At 49.0% G+C, this 13,810-nt stretch overlaps 1 protein-coding gene and 2 non-coding genes across 3 annotated transcripts; all 3 read left to right on the forward strand.

The window, feature by feature from the left end:
* The first annotated feature begins 5,309 nt into the window (after positions 1 to 5,309).
* On the forward strand, positions 5,310 to 6,257 carry LOC119933630 (histone H1.3-like). Its single transcript, XM_038753181.1, has one exon. It carries the CDS (start codon positions 5,440 to 5,442, stop codon positions 6,193 to 6,195), a length of 756 nt encoding a protein of 251 aa, XP_038609109.1. The 5' UTR covers positions 5,310 to 5,439; the 3' UTR covers positions 6,196 to 6,257.
* Positions 6,258 to 9,837: 3,580 nt separating this feature from the next.
* Positions 9,838 to 9,909, forward strand: TRNAP-CGG. The gene has a single exon. It is a non-coding gene; the product is annotated as a tRNA-Pro (tRNA).
* Positions 9,910 to 10,610: 701 nt separating this feature from the next.
* On the forward strand, positions 10,611 to 10,684 carry TRNAT-AGU. Its single transcript has one exon. It is a non-coding gene; the product is annotated as a tRNA-Thr (tRNA).
* The last annotated feature ends 3,126 nt before the right edge of the window (positions 10,685 to 13,810 follow it).

A 13,810-nucleotide genomic window follows, 5' to 3' on the forward strand; every position in this document is an offset into this window, starting at 1 on the left:
CTCCAGTGGGCTCAGGCTGCCGCCATCTTGCTTCGGAGTCACCCTCTCGTACGAAAAGGAAGTGACGTCAGCGTCGGAGGCGGGGAGGGGCGGAAGTCGAGCCCGAGCTGGGCCTTGCGGGCGGCCATGTTGGTGAGGGCTTTTAGACCTAAAGTACAGTCTTTTAGACTGTGAGCCCGTTGTTGGGTAGGGACCGTCTCTATATGTTGCCAATTTGTACTTCCCAAGCGCTTAGCACAGTGCTGTGCACACAGTAAGCGCTCAATAAATACGATTGATGATGATGATTATCTCCCTCAAAGCTTGGCACATATTCAAGTGTGTAATATTGGCACACCTTAACATTTCTTGACGCTGAAGTGATCTCTGTACATATCTATTCTATTTATTTTATTTTGTTAATAGGTTTGGTTTTGTTCTCTGTCCCCCCTTCTAGACTGTGAGCCCACTGTTGGGTAGGGACTGTCTCTATATGTTGCCAATTTGGACTTCCCAAGCGCTTAGTACAGTGCTCTGCACACAGTAAGCGCTCAATAAATATGATTGATTGATTGATTGAGGGCGCCGTCTGTCAATCAATCAGTCGTATTGATTGAGCGCTTACTGTGTGCAGAGCACTGTGCTAAGCGCTTGGGAAGTACAAGTTGGCAACATAGAGAGACAGTCCCTAATCAATCAATCAATCAATCGTATTGATTGAGCGCTTACTGTGTGCAGAGCACTGTCCTAAGCGCTTGGGAAGTCCAAGTTGGCAACATATAGTGACGGTCCCTACCCAACAGTGGGCTCACAGTCTGTCGCCCCCTCTATACTCTTTGTGGGCAGGGAATGTGCCTGTTTATTTATTCAATTATCAATCGTATTTATTGAGCGCTTACTATGTGCAGAGCACTGTGCTAAGCGCTTGGGAAGTACAAATTGGCAGCATATAGAGACAGTCCCTACCCAACAGTGGGCTCACAGTCTAAAAGGGGGAGACAGAGAACAAAACCGAACATACTAACAAAATAAAATAAATAGAATTCAATCGTATTTATTCAATCGTATTTATTCTAGACTGTGAGCCCACTGTCGGGTAGGGACCGTCTCTACATGTTAACAACTTGTACTTCCCAAGCGCTTAGGACAGTGCTTTGCACACGGTAAGCGCTCAATTAATACGACTGAATGAATGAATGAATTGAGCGCTTACTGTGTGCGGAGCACTGCACTATGCGCTTGGGAAGTACAAGTTGGCAACAGATAGAGACGGTCAATCAATCAATCAATCAATCGTATTTACTGAGCGCTTACTGTGTGCAGAGCACTGCACTAAGCGCTTGGGAAGTCCAAGTTGTCAACAGATGGAGACGGTCCCCACCCAACAGTGGGCTCACAGTCTAGAAGGGGGAGACGGACAACAAAACATGTGGACAGGTGTCAAACATGCCGGTTTATTGTTATAGTGTACTCTCCCAAACGCCTAATACAGTGCTTTGCACACAGTAAGTGCTCAATAAATACGATTGAATGAATGATGCTTTTCCCATTCATTCATTCATTCATTCAATCGTATTTATTGAATGCTTACTGTGTGCAGAGCACTGTACTAAGCGCTTGGGAAGTACAAGTTGGAAACAGAATAATAATAATAATGTTGGTATTTGTTAAGCACTTACTATGTGCAAAGCAGTGTTCTAAGCGCTGGGGAGGTTGCAGGGTGATCAGGTTGTCCCACGGTGGGCTCACACATTTTACAGAGGAGGTAACTGAGGCACAGAGAAGTTAAGTGACTTGCCCAAAGTAACATAGCTGACAGTTGGCAGAGCTGAGATTTGAACCCATGACCTCTGACTCCAAAGCCCGGGCCCTTTCCACTGAGCCACAGCAACATACAGAGATGGTCCCTCCCCAAATACCAGCTCACAGTCTAGAAGGGGGAGACGGACAACAAAACGTGGACAGGTGTCAAACGTGGACAGGTGTCAAACGTGGACAGGGCCAGGTCCAGGGCCTGGGATTCAGAGGACCTGAGTTCTAGTCCCCCCTCCGCCACTTCAATTAAATGAATCAACGGGCCAGGAGGGGTGGGGAGGGTGGAGAGTGGGCTCACTGTGCAGTGCCACGTTAAAGGAGGACCTACATGGCTTAGTGGATCGAATCCGGGCCTGGGAGATGGAAGAACCTGGATTCTAATCCCAGCTCCATCCCTTATTTGCTGTGTGACCTTGGGCAAGTCACTTCACTTCTCCGTGCCTCAGTTACCTCATCAGTAAAACGGGATTAAGACTGACCGTGAGCCCCATCTGGGACCTGGACGGTATGGTAGCTTGTTGGGTAGGGACTGTCTCTATATGTTGCCAACTTGTACTTCCCAAGCGCTTAGTACAGTGCTCTGCACACAGTAAGCGTTCAATCAATACGATTGATTGATTGATTGTATTTACCCCAGCGCTTAGAACAGTGCCTGGCACATGGTAAGCGCTTAGCAAATGCCGTGGAGATGGAGCGGGGGAGGAAGAGGCTCCAAACTCGGGATGTGAGCTGTCTCAAGTGCTGAACGTCTCTTCCGCACGGACCGTTAGGGAGTGTCTGACCAATTGTCAGTCCTCTGCTACCGTCTGATTGATTCATCGATGATGCTTAATTTCCCCTCCCTAGTCCAGTCCCCCATTTCTCTTCCCTCCCAACCATCCTCTCCCGCGTGGAGGATCCTGCGCAGAATAGCCTCGGGAGTTCGGGCCCCCTCTCCCCCTCCCCATCCCCCCCTCCTTACCTCCTTCCCCTCCCCACAGCACCTGTATATATGTTTGTACGTATTTATTACTCTATTTATTTTATTTGTACCTGTTTATTCTATTTATTTTACTTTGTTAATATGTTTTGTTTTGTTCTCTGTCTCCCCCTTCTAGACTGTGAGCCCACGGTTGGGTAGGGACCGTCTCTAGATGTTGCCAGCTTGGACTTCCCAAGCGCTTAGTACAGTGCTCTGCACACAGTAAGCGCTCAATAAATACGGTTGAATGAGGCCTGTGGTGGCTCAGAGGGAAAATAACAGCCTTGAAAAGCTGGAGGCCTGGGTTCTAATCCCTTCTCTGGTATGAGAGTTTAAAAAAAGATTGTAAATACCTAGGAGGGTCTACAATAGATCACCTAAGAGTGCTGAGATAAAACTTTTATAGAGAAGCAGCGTGGCTCAGTGGAAAGAGCCCAGGCTTTGGATTCAGAGGTCATGGGTTCAAATCCCGGCTCTGCCAACTGTCAGCTGTGTGACTTTGGGCAAGTCACTTAACTTCTCTGGGCCTCAGTTACCTCATCTGGAAAATGGGGATTAAAATTTTGAGCCCCTCGTGGGACAACCTGATCAGCTTGTAACCTCCCCAGCGCTTAGAACAGTGCTTTGCACAGAGTAAGCGCTTAACAAATACCAACATTATTATTATTATGAATGAAAGGCGAGGGCCAGGGGAGCTTTTTGGACGGTCTTTCACTCTACCGGCGGCAGGTGGCGCCAGAGAGCTACGCCGGGAGAGGAGCCGAGGAGCGCGGATTGTCATTCACTCAATCGTATTTATTATAATAATCATAGTGGGTTTTTAAGCGCTTACTATGTGCGAAGCACTGTTCTAAGAGCTCGGGGGGGATACAAAGTGATCAGGTTGTCCCACGTGGGGCTCACAGTCTGAATCCCCATTTTCCGGATGAGGTAACTGAGGCACAGGGAAGTTGTGACTTCATTCATTCATTCATTCATTCATTCAATATTTATTTATTTATTTTTTATTTATTTATTTATTTTACTTGTACATATCTATTCTATTTATTTTATTTTGTTAGTATGTTTGGTTTTGTTCTCTGTCTTCCCCTTTTAGACTGTGAGCCCACTGTTGGGTAGGGACTGTCTCTAGATGTTGCCAACTTGTACTTCCCAAGCGCTTGGTACAGTGCTTTGCACACAGTAAGCGCGCAATGAATACGATTTATTGATTGATTGATTGATTCAATCGTATTTATTGAACTCTTACTTTGTGCTCTGTACACTGTACTAAGCACTTGGGAAGTACAAGTTGGCAACATATAGAGACGGTCCCTACCCAACAACGGGCTAGACTGTGAGCCCACTGTTGGGTAGGGACCGTCTCTATATGTCACCAATTTGTACTTCCCAAGCACTTGGTACAGTGCTCTGCACATAGTAAGCGCTCAATAAATACGACTGAATGAATGAATTGAATGAATGAATGAACGGGCTCACAGTCTAGAAGGGGGAGATAGACAACAAAACAAAATACGTGGACAGGTGTCAAGTCACACACCTTGCCCAAGGTCACACAGCTGACAAGTGGCAGAGCTGCGATTGAGGGTTTACTGTGTCCAAACCACTGTACTAAGCGCTCGTACACTGCAACAACAGACACATTCCTTGCCCACAACGAGTTTACCATCTAGAATGTCCAGAGAGCGCGTATCGGCCTGTGAGTGAGGATTAGCCTGTGAGTGAGGATTAGGAGAAGCAGCGTGGCTCAGTGGAAAGAGCACGGGCTTTGGAGTCAGAGGTCCTGGGTTCAAATCCCGGCTTCACCAATTGTCAACTGTGTGACTTTGGGCAAGTCACTTCACTTCTCTGGGCCTCAGTTCCCTCATCTGTAAAATGGGTCTTAAGACCGTGAGCCCCCAGTGGGACAACTGGATCACTTTGTAACCTCCCCAGCGCTTAGAACAGTGCTTCGCACATAGTAAGTGCTTAAAAACCCACTATGATTATTATTATAAATACTGTTGAGTGAATAGTACAGTGCTCTGCAGACAGTAAGCGCTCAATAAATACAATTGACTGATTGATTTGCACATAAGAAGCGCTTAATAAATTCCTTCATTATTATTATTGGCTGTGTTCGGCGTCTTGGCCTTTTCATTCAATCGAGCGCTTATTGTGTGCGGAGCACTGTACTACTACTACTACTAATAATGATGGCATTTATTAAGCGCTTACTATGTGCAAAGCACTGTTCTAAGCACTGGGGAGGTTACAAGGTGATCAGGTTGGCCCACGGCGGGCTCACAATCTTAATCCCCATTTGACAGATGGGGTAACTGAGGCCCAGAGAAGTGACTTGCCCAAAGTCACACAGCTGACAGTTGGTGGAGCCGGAATTAGAACCCATGACCTCTGACTCCAAAGCCCGGGCTCTTTCCACTGAGCCACGCCGCTTCTCAAGGTTCTCAAGCTTCTCACGCTGCTACTAAGCGCTTGGGAAGTACAATTCGGCAACAGAGACGGTCCCTAGGCAACAAGGGGCCTTTCCCGGGCTAGGGGCGAGAGGGTAGCAACCGGTCCGGCTTTGTGACGGCGACGGGCCTGCTCCGACTCCGCCCCAACGTAAGAAAGGAGCCGGTGAGCCGGGCCCCGCGCCAGAGAGGACGAGAGCAGAACCGAGCCGAGCCGAGCCGAGCCGAGCCATGGCTGAGCAGCGGCGCTCCGATGCCGACCTGACCGCGGCCTCGGGGTCCCGGCGGGGGCCGGCACCGAGCTCGCCTCCCGTGCGGGACCGGCGGGCCGCCCTGCCCCTGTCCCAGGTGTTGCTGCGGGCCATCGCGGCCGCCCCCGGTCGCAGAGGACTGTCCCTCGCCCGGCTCAGGAAGGAGTTCCAGGACGCGGGCTACCACGTGCGCAGGGCCGCGGAAAGCTCCGACTCCAATGGGGCTCTCCTGCGCATCAACGGCCGGGGGGTTTCGGGCACCTATAGGGTCTGCCAGGGCCCGAATCCCAGCATCACGCTCCAGTCGACGGAGACCGGGGGCGAGGCCCAGCGGAGGGCCCGAGCCAAGCCGAGGGGCGAGGCCGAGGGGCAGGGCAGTGGCCAGGCGAGGGGCAGGGCCAAGCCCCCGGGTCCAAGGGGTCATCAGAAGGCCAGGGCCGAAGCCAGGGTGAAGGCCAAGCGGAGGCGGGCGAAGCCAAGGAGCACCCCAACGGCCCCCAGCCGCCCCAAGGCCAAAGGGAAAGGCAGCCCGAACCACCGCAAGCCCCGGAGGAAGCAAACCCCCCAAAAGAGGAAGACCCCCGCCCCGGCCCGGGGGAGCCGTTCCCGATGCAAGGAAGCGCCCAGGAAGAGGTCCGCTCCCACCGGCCTCCGCTCCAACGTGGCCCGGGGAAACGCCCTTCAAAAAGGCCCGAAGCGGGCCAGGGGGGCTCATCGCCACAGTGAAAGTCGCTAGCCTAGCGGGACAATAAAGCTGGGTGACGCCACGGACAGTGGCTCCCTTCATTCAGGCCTCCAGTCGTGTTTATTGAGTGGTGACTGTGTGCTCTGCACCGCACTGAGCTCTTGGGAGGCTATGAATCAACAGTAGAGTCATCCCTGACCTACAACGAGCGTACAGTCTAGAGTAAAACTGCCTTTCTAGGGAATGCTTCTATTAGCGGCGTGGCATAGTGGAAAGAACCCGGGCTTGGGAGTCAGGGGTCGTGGGTTCCAATCCCGGCTCTGCCACTGATCAGCTGGGTGACTTTGGGCAAGTCACTTGACTTCTCTGTGCCTCAGTGACCTCATCTGGAAAATGGGGATTAAGACTGGGGGCCCCACGTGAGGCAACCTGATGACCTTGTGTAAGCAGCGTGGCTCAGGGGAAAGAGCACGGGCTTTGGAGTCAGAGGTCAAGGGTTCAAATTTCGACTCTGACAATTGTCCGCTGTGTGACTTTGTGCAAGTCACTTAACTTCTCTGAGCTTCAGTTACTTCATCTGTAAAATGGGGATTAAGACTGTGAGCCCCCCGTGGGACAACCTGATCACCTTGTAACCCCCCAGTGCTTAGAACAGTGCTTGGTACATAGTAAGCACTTAACAAATACCATTATTATTATTATTATTATTATTATTATTATTATTGTTACCCAGGCGCTTAGAACAGTGCTCAGCACACAGTAAGCACTGTACAAATGCCATCATTATTATTATTAACAAAGCTCATTACATTAAATAGTAACTTACTCCTCACAGTAGGATTCAGGTATTATTATCCCCAATTTAGCCTGGGAAACCTGAGTCCTAGGGAGGTTAAGGGACTTGCCCAAGGCCATATAGGGAACGAGTATCAGAGCCAGGACTTGAACCCAGGAGCTCCGGCTTTTAGGGGTGTGGCTCGCCCATCACGCCATGCTTTTCAACTCGCTTATACCCACTCTTGATAATGGTATTTGTTGAGCGCCTGCTTTGTGCGGAGCACTGGACTAAGCGCTAGGGAGAGGACAATACACTAGAGTTGGTAGACATGATCCCTGCCCTCATCATCATCATCATCAATCGTATTTATTGAGCGCTTACTGTGTGCAGAGCACTGTATTAAGCGCTTGGGAAGTCCAAGTTGGCAACATATAGAGACAACAGACATTTTTTCCAGTACTTATCTCTTAATATGTGCCAAAAACTGTACTAAAAATCGGGGTAGGTACAAGATGATCAAGTTGGACACAGTCTCTTTCCCACATGGGGCTCGTAGTCTAAGTAAGAGGTAAATCCAGGGTTTAGAACAGTGCCTTGCACATAGTAAGCACTTAATAAATGCCATCATTATTACTATTATTATAGAAAGAAGACTATGATGATATAGACATAAGTGCTGTGGGCTTGGGGTGACTGCCCAAGTTTTTAGAGGGTATTCATTCATTCATATTTATTGTGTGCGGAGCATTGTACTAAGCGTTTGGGTGAGTGCAATACAACAATTGAGGGCAGGGAATGTTTCTGTTTATTGTTGCATTGTACTCTCCCAAGCGCTTAGTACAGTGCTCTGCACACAGTAAGCCCTCAATAAATACGATTGAATGAATGAATGAATGAACACAATGACACATTCCCTGCCCACAACGAGCTTAGAGTCTAGAGGGTATCAAGTGCATGTGATACAATTATTAAATGCCGTCGAGTCGTTTCCGATTCATAGCGACTCCATGGATATACTTTCGCCAGAACGTCCTGTCCTCTTGCCACAGTCCTCAACCTTTCTAATTATTCTTCCAATATCGTTGCTATGGTCTCTATCCATTACATATGTATCCTATTTATTTTATTTATTTATTTATTTATTTTATTTTGTTAGTATGTTTGGTTTTGTTCTCTGTCTCCCCCTTTTAGACTGTGAGCCCACTGTTGGGTAGGGACTGTCTCTATATGTTGCCAATTTGTACTTCCCAAGCGCTTAGTACAGTGCTCTGCACATAGTAATCCCTCAATAAATACGATTGATGATGATGATGAGGATGATGATCTAACTGCCGGACTGCCTCTTCCCCGTTTTTCCTGGCCGTTTCCTAGCATTAGGATCTTGTCCAGAGAATTAGTCCTCCTGATTATGTGTCCAAAATATGCTAATCTAAGTGATGCAATAGGGGGGGGAAATATATTGGATGGATGAATAAATTAATCTGGCGGATCACTGTTCCATAACATAGACGTAACAGTGAGTTCCCCTGAAGGAGACGCCGGCCTCAAAAAGGAGCAAGAAAAGCCGCTTGCAGGTCCGCGCTGTGTCCACTGGGGGGCTCCCTAACACCGCGAGGATCGAAATCGGCCCTGAGCAGCCAGGCGAAAGAATAATAATAATAATAATAATAATAATAATAATAATAATAATAATAATAATAATAATAATGGCATTTATTAAGCGCTTACTATGTGCAAAGCACTGTTCTAAGCGCTGGGGAGGTTACGAGGTGATCAGGTTGTCCCACGGAGGGCTCACAGTCTTCATCCCCATTTTCCAGATGAGGTCACTGGGGCAGAGAGAAGTTAAGTGACTTGCCCAAAGTCACACACCTGACAGGTGGCGGAGTCGAGATTGGAACCCATGACCTCTGACTCCAAAGCCCGTGCTCTTTCCATTGAGCCACTATTCTTCTCTAAAGAAGCCAAGTGCCCCTCCCCCCTCCGCCATCCTCCAGGAGGCCTTCCCAGACCGAGCCCCCCCCCTTCCTCACCTCCTTCCCCTCCCCACAGCACCTGTATATATGTATATATGTTTGTACATATGTATTACTCTATTTATTTATTTTACTTGTACGTATTCTATTTATTTTATTTTGTTAATATGTTTTGTTTTATTGTCTGCCTCCCCCTTCTAGACTGTGAGCCCACTGTTGGGTAGGGACCGTCTCTAGATGTTGCCAACTTGGACTTCCCAAGCGCTTAGTACAGTGCTCTGCACACAGTAAGCGCTCAATGAATACGATTGAATGAATGAATGAATTCTCCCGTCCCCCGGCTCAGGGGGGGTTAGAAGGGACTCCGGGGGGCGGGGTTGGGGTGGGACGAGTTATAGTATCTTCCAAGAGCGGGCACCGCGCTCCCGCAGCCTGTCCCGCCACTACCCACTTCTCTAAAGGAGCTTCTCGTCTCTCTCCTCTACCCCCTTTACCATCCTCTTTCCTCGCCCACCTCTCAATTCACCTTTCCCTACCTTCCCTTCCTCCCACTCTCCACTCCCTCCTATCATGGGAGATTCATGAATCGACTGCATTTTGTTTTTATGGTATTTGTTAAGCGTTTACTGTGTGCCAGGCCCTGTACAAAGCGCTGCGGTAGATACGAACTCACCCGGTTGGACCCATGGGGCTCACAGTGTTAATTCCCATTTTACAGATGAGGTAACTGAAGGCACAGAGAAGTGATGTGATTTGCTGAAGGTCACTCATCTTACTTCTGCCCTTGTTCCGATTACCAACTGCATCCCGCGAGGACGGGGGGAAAAGTAAGGGAAAGGGAAAGAAGCCAAAAAATCAGGTAATTTATTTTACAGTACAACCCAATGGGAGTTCGTACCCAGGGATGAGAGGCTATATCCAGGAAGTGTGGAAGTAAGTGGCTCGTTGGTCTAGGGGTATGATTCTCGCTTCGGGTGCGAGAGGTCCCGGGTTCAAATCCCGGACGAGCCCAAATTTTGCATACTTTTTCTTCGCCGCCTGTGCTTCTGTTCTCGTCGCCAGGAAGAGGCGGAGGGGAGTGGAAAGCTGCGAGCGGGAGAATAAGAAGTGTAGTTTTGGTTGTGCACTTATGTTAGATGCAAGATAATCAAGGAGAAAAAGTGCAGGCAAAGTCCGGGACCTAGGCAACGGGGTCACCCCATTACAAATAACATAAGGAAACCCAGAGTCCATGTATGCAGGGGATATTGACGATTCTGTTTAAATTTTCCGGGTAATTCGCCTCAGTTCTATCCTTGGTTCGTGAAGACCTCGAATGGCGGGGTCACACTGTCCAGTACGGAGTGGCGTGGTTTAATGGGGTAGGCTCGAAGAAGTATTCCAGACCTCGACCGGGTGGATAACGCGGGAACGTTGGGAATTTGAAGGAGTTTCTCAGACGGGGCCCACAGAGCCCCTTCCCACTCTAGCTGGGGTATCTACGTCCCCCTGGGTCCTTCGGTTGCCAAGGGGGAGGGAATTAGGTGGACGGTGTTGTGGGGGACAGCTGGAGGGAAGGGTCTGAAACTTTCAATTAGGACTCCCAACACATCCGGGAGAGTTTTTCATCTTCGAACAGGAGTTGAGTCAATATCTTTATCAGAACGGGTGTGTCCCACTTCAGGCAGCTCTTACTGAGTCCCATATGTCTCTCAGCAGATGAGCTCTCCGCCGGCGCCGTGGCTTAGTTGGTTAAAGCGCCTGTCTAGTAAACAGGAGATCCTGGGTTCGAATCCCAGCGGTGCCTCAACTTCTTGCATTGCTTCGTTTTTCCTTCTCATTTAGTTCTTCTTCCCCACCTCGGTACAGGTGTATCCCTAAATCCCTATCCGGTCACGGGGTTCACTCGTGACTGGGGCGGTCCTTGAGAAGGAAAATTGAAAGGGGCCTGGGTTGATTAAGACGCTTAACTTTGAGTTCCAGGGAGGGGGTATTCCTTCCCCCCGACGGCTCCTTAAGGGAGTCTCGTCTACTCCATGGCTGCAACACGCGACTTTTATTCACCTGCACGAAGAGTTCGAGCGCTGCGTGGTTGCAGTTATTGCCGCACTCAGGTTTTTGCCCCGATCCCCCCGCGTCCAGTGACCCTCAGGACCAGTTCGATCCTGCGGCCTCACGCCCCCCGCCCATTCTGGGGGTTTATTTTGCCGTTAAATTACGTCTAAGCCCGTTCCCTCGATGAGGCCCCCGCCGGGGAGGAGGTCAGATAGAAGAGGCTGGAAAGGAGGCCAAGATGATTGTTTGGATCCCGGGAGTTGACCCAGATGAAAAGGTCTTTCTCAAATCATGGCTTAGTGGATAGAGCCCGGGCCTGGGACTCGGAAAGTAATCTCTGTTCAATCCCGCCTCCGCCACTTGCCTGCTGTGTGGCTTTGGAGAAGTCACTTCACTTCTCTGTGCCTCAATGATGATGGCATTTCTTAAGCGCTTACTATGTGCAAAGCACTGTTCTAGGCCCTGGGGAAGAGACAAGGTAATCAAGTTGTCCCACGTGGGGCTCACAGACTTAATCCCCATTTTCCAGATGAGGTAACCGAGGCACAGAGAAGTTAAGTGACTTTGGGGATTGAGATTGTGAGCCCCACAGGGGACAGGGACTGGGTCCAACCCGATTTGCTTGTATCCACCCCGGCGCTTAGTACAGTGCCTGGCACCTAGTAATCGCTTAACAAATGTGACCCCCTTCCTAACTCTCCCCCTCGTCCCCCCTCCATCCCCCCATTTTACCTCCTTCCCTTCCCCGCAGCACCTGTATATATGTATATATGTTTGTACATATTTATTACTCTATTTATTTATTTATTTATTTTACTTGTACATATCCTATTTATTTTATTTTGTTGGTATGTTTGGTTTTGTTCTCTGTCTCCCCCTTCTAGACTGTGAGCCCACTGTTGGGTAGGGACTGTCTCTATATGTTGCCAACTTGTACTTCCCAAGCGCTTAGTACAGTGCTCTGCACAGAGTAAGCGCTCAATAAATACGATTGATTGATTGATTGATATTGTTAAATCGGTAAGTGGATGCTGGATTTTCCGCCGCGCACGCGCATCGGCCCAAGAGCATCCTCGCCCCCTCTGAGCAGGACGTTGGACGGATCCCATTCTTTTTTCCTTTTTTTTTTTTTTTGCCAAGGTGCTGGGCCCTTTTCACACCTGTTTCTTCATTTGAAACTGCCCTTATGTCACCACCCTTCCTCCCTCCCTCTTCTCAACGGCTCCTCTGGTCGGAGACTGGCGGGGATGGGAGCAGAACGGGAGGCGGCCACAGAGGGAGGGAAAAGGACATATTTATTACTCTATTTATTTATTTTACTTGTACATATCTATTCTATTTTATTTTGGTAGTATGTTTGGTTTTGTTTTCTGTCTCCCCCTTTTAGACTGTGAGCCCACTGTTGGGTAGGGACTGTCTTTATATGTTGCCAACTTGTACTTCCCAAGCGCTTAGTCCAGTGCTCTGCACACAGTAAGCGCTCAATAAATACGATTGATGATGAGAAGGGCGGGTTGCCCCGTGGCTTGCTGGGAGTTGTAGGCCTCGCGCGCACTGCCCGCCGGGAATTGTAGTTTCCACTGCTCTCGGCCCGAACTGCTCGGAACCGGTGCCCAGGACGGGGTGGCTCACCCCAAGACAGGCCCTATTGAGAATCAATCAATCAATCAAGCGTACTTATTGAGCAAGTACTGTGTGCAGAGCACTGTACTAAGCGCTTGGGAAGTACAAGTTGGCAACATATATATATTTGTACATATTTATTACTCTATTTTACTTGTACCTATCTATTCTATTTATTTTTTTTTGTTAGTATGTTTGGTTTTGTTCTCTGTCTCCCCCTTCTAGACTGTGAGCCAACTGTTGGGTAGGGACTGTCTCTATATGTTGCCAGCTTGTGCTTCCCAAGCGCTTAATACAGTGCTCTGCACACAGTAAGCACTCAATAAATTTGATTGATTGATTGATTGATATAGGGACAGTCCCTACCCAACAGTGGGCTCACAGTCTAGAAGGGGGAGAAGCAGCGTGGCTCAATGGAAAGAGCACAAGCTTGGGAGTCAGAGGTCATGGGTTCAAATCCCAGCTCTGCCAATTGTCAGCTGGGTGACCTTGGGCAAGTCACTTCATTTCTCTGTGCCTGTTACCTCATCCGTAAAATGGGAATTAAGACTGTGAGCCCCACGTGGGGCAACCTGATCACCTTGTATCCTCCCCAGTGCGTAGAACAGTGCTTTGCACATAGTAAGCACTTAACAAATGCCATTATTGTTATTATTATTGTTATTATTATGACAGCTGGGCCAGGGTGGGGGAAAACACTCTGGACCCTTGATCCCGTGAGACAAACTAAAAGGCCCAACAAGGTTAGTTGAGCCAAGGGAGTAAGAAGGAACTGGATTCCAATCCCAGCTTCCACCACTTGTCTGCTGTGCGGCCTTGGGCAACTCACAGCTTCTTTGTGTCTGTTACCTCATCTCTAGAATGGGGATAACGACTGCAGGACAGCGATTGTGCTTAATTTGATTAGCTTGTATCGACCTTTTTGAACGCACACCTCCTCCAGGAGGCCTCCCTGAGTAAGCCTGACCCCCTTCTCCCACTCCCTTCACGTCACCCTTGCTCTCTTTGTTCATTCCCGTATCACAGCCCCACAGCACTTATATACATATCTGTCATTTACTTATTTCTATTAATGTCTGTCTCTCCCCTCTCTCCCGCCCCCCACCCCGGACTGTAAGTTCGTTATGGGCAGGGAGTGTGTATGCTTATTGTTGTATTGTACCCTCCCAAGCGTGTAGTGCAGTGCTCTGCACACAGTAAGCACTCAAATACAACTGAATGAATGAATCCTAGCGCTTAGCTCACAAATTCCATT

The sequence above is a fragment of the Tachyglossus aculeatus genome, chromosome 10 (assembly GCF_015852505.1).
Source record: "Tachyglossus aculeatus isolate mTacAcu1 chromosome 10, mTacAcu1.pri, whole genome shotgun sequence".
NCBI classification, from domain to species: domain Eukaryota; kingdom Metazoa; phylum Chordata; class Mammalia; order Monotremata; family Tachyglossidae; genus Tachyglossus; species Tachyglossus aculeatus.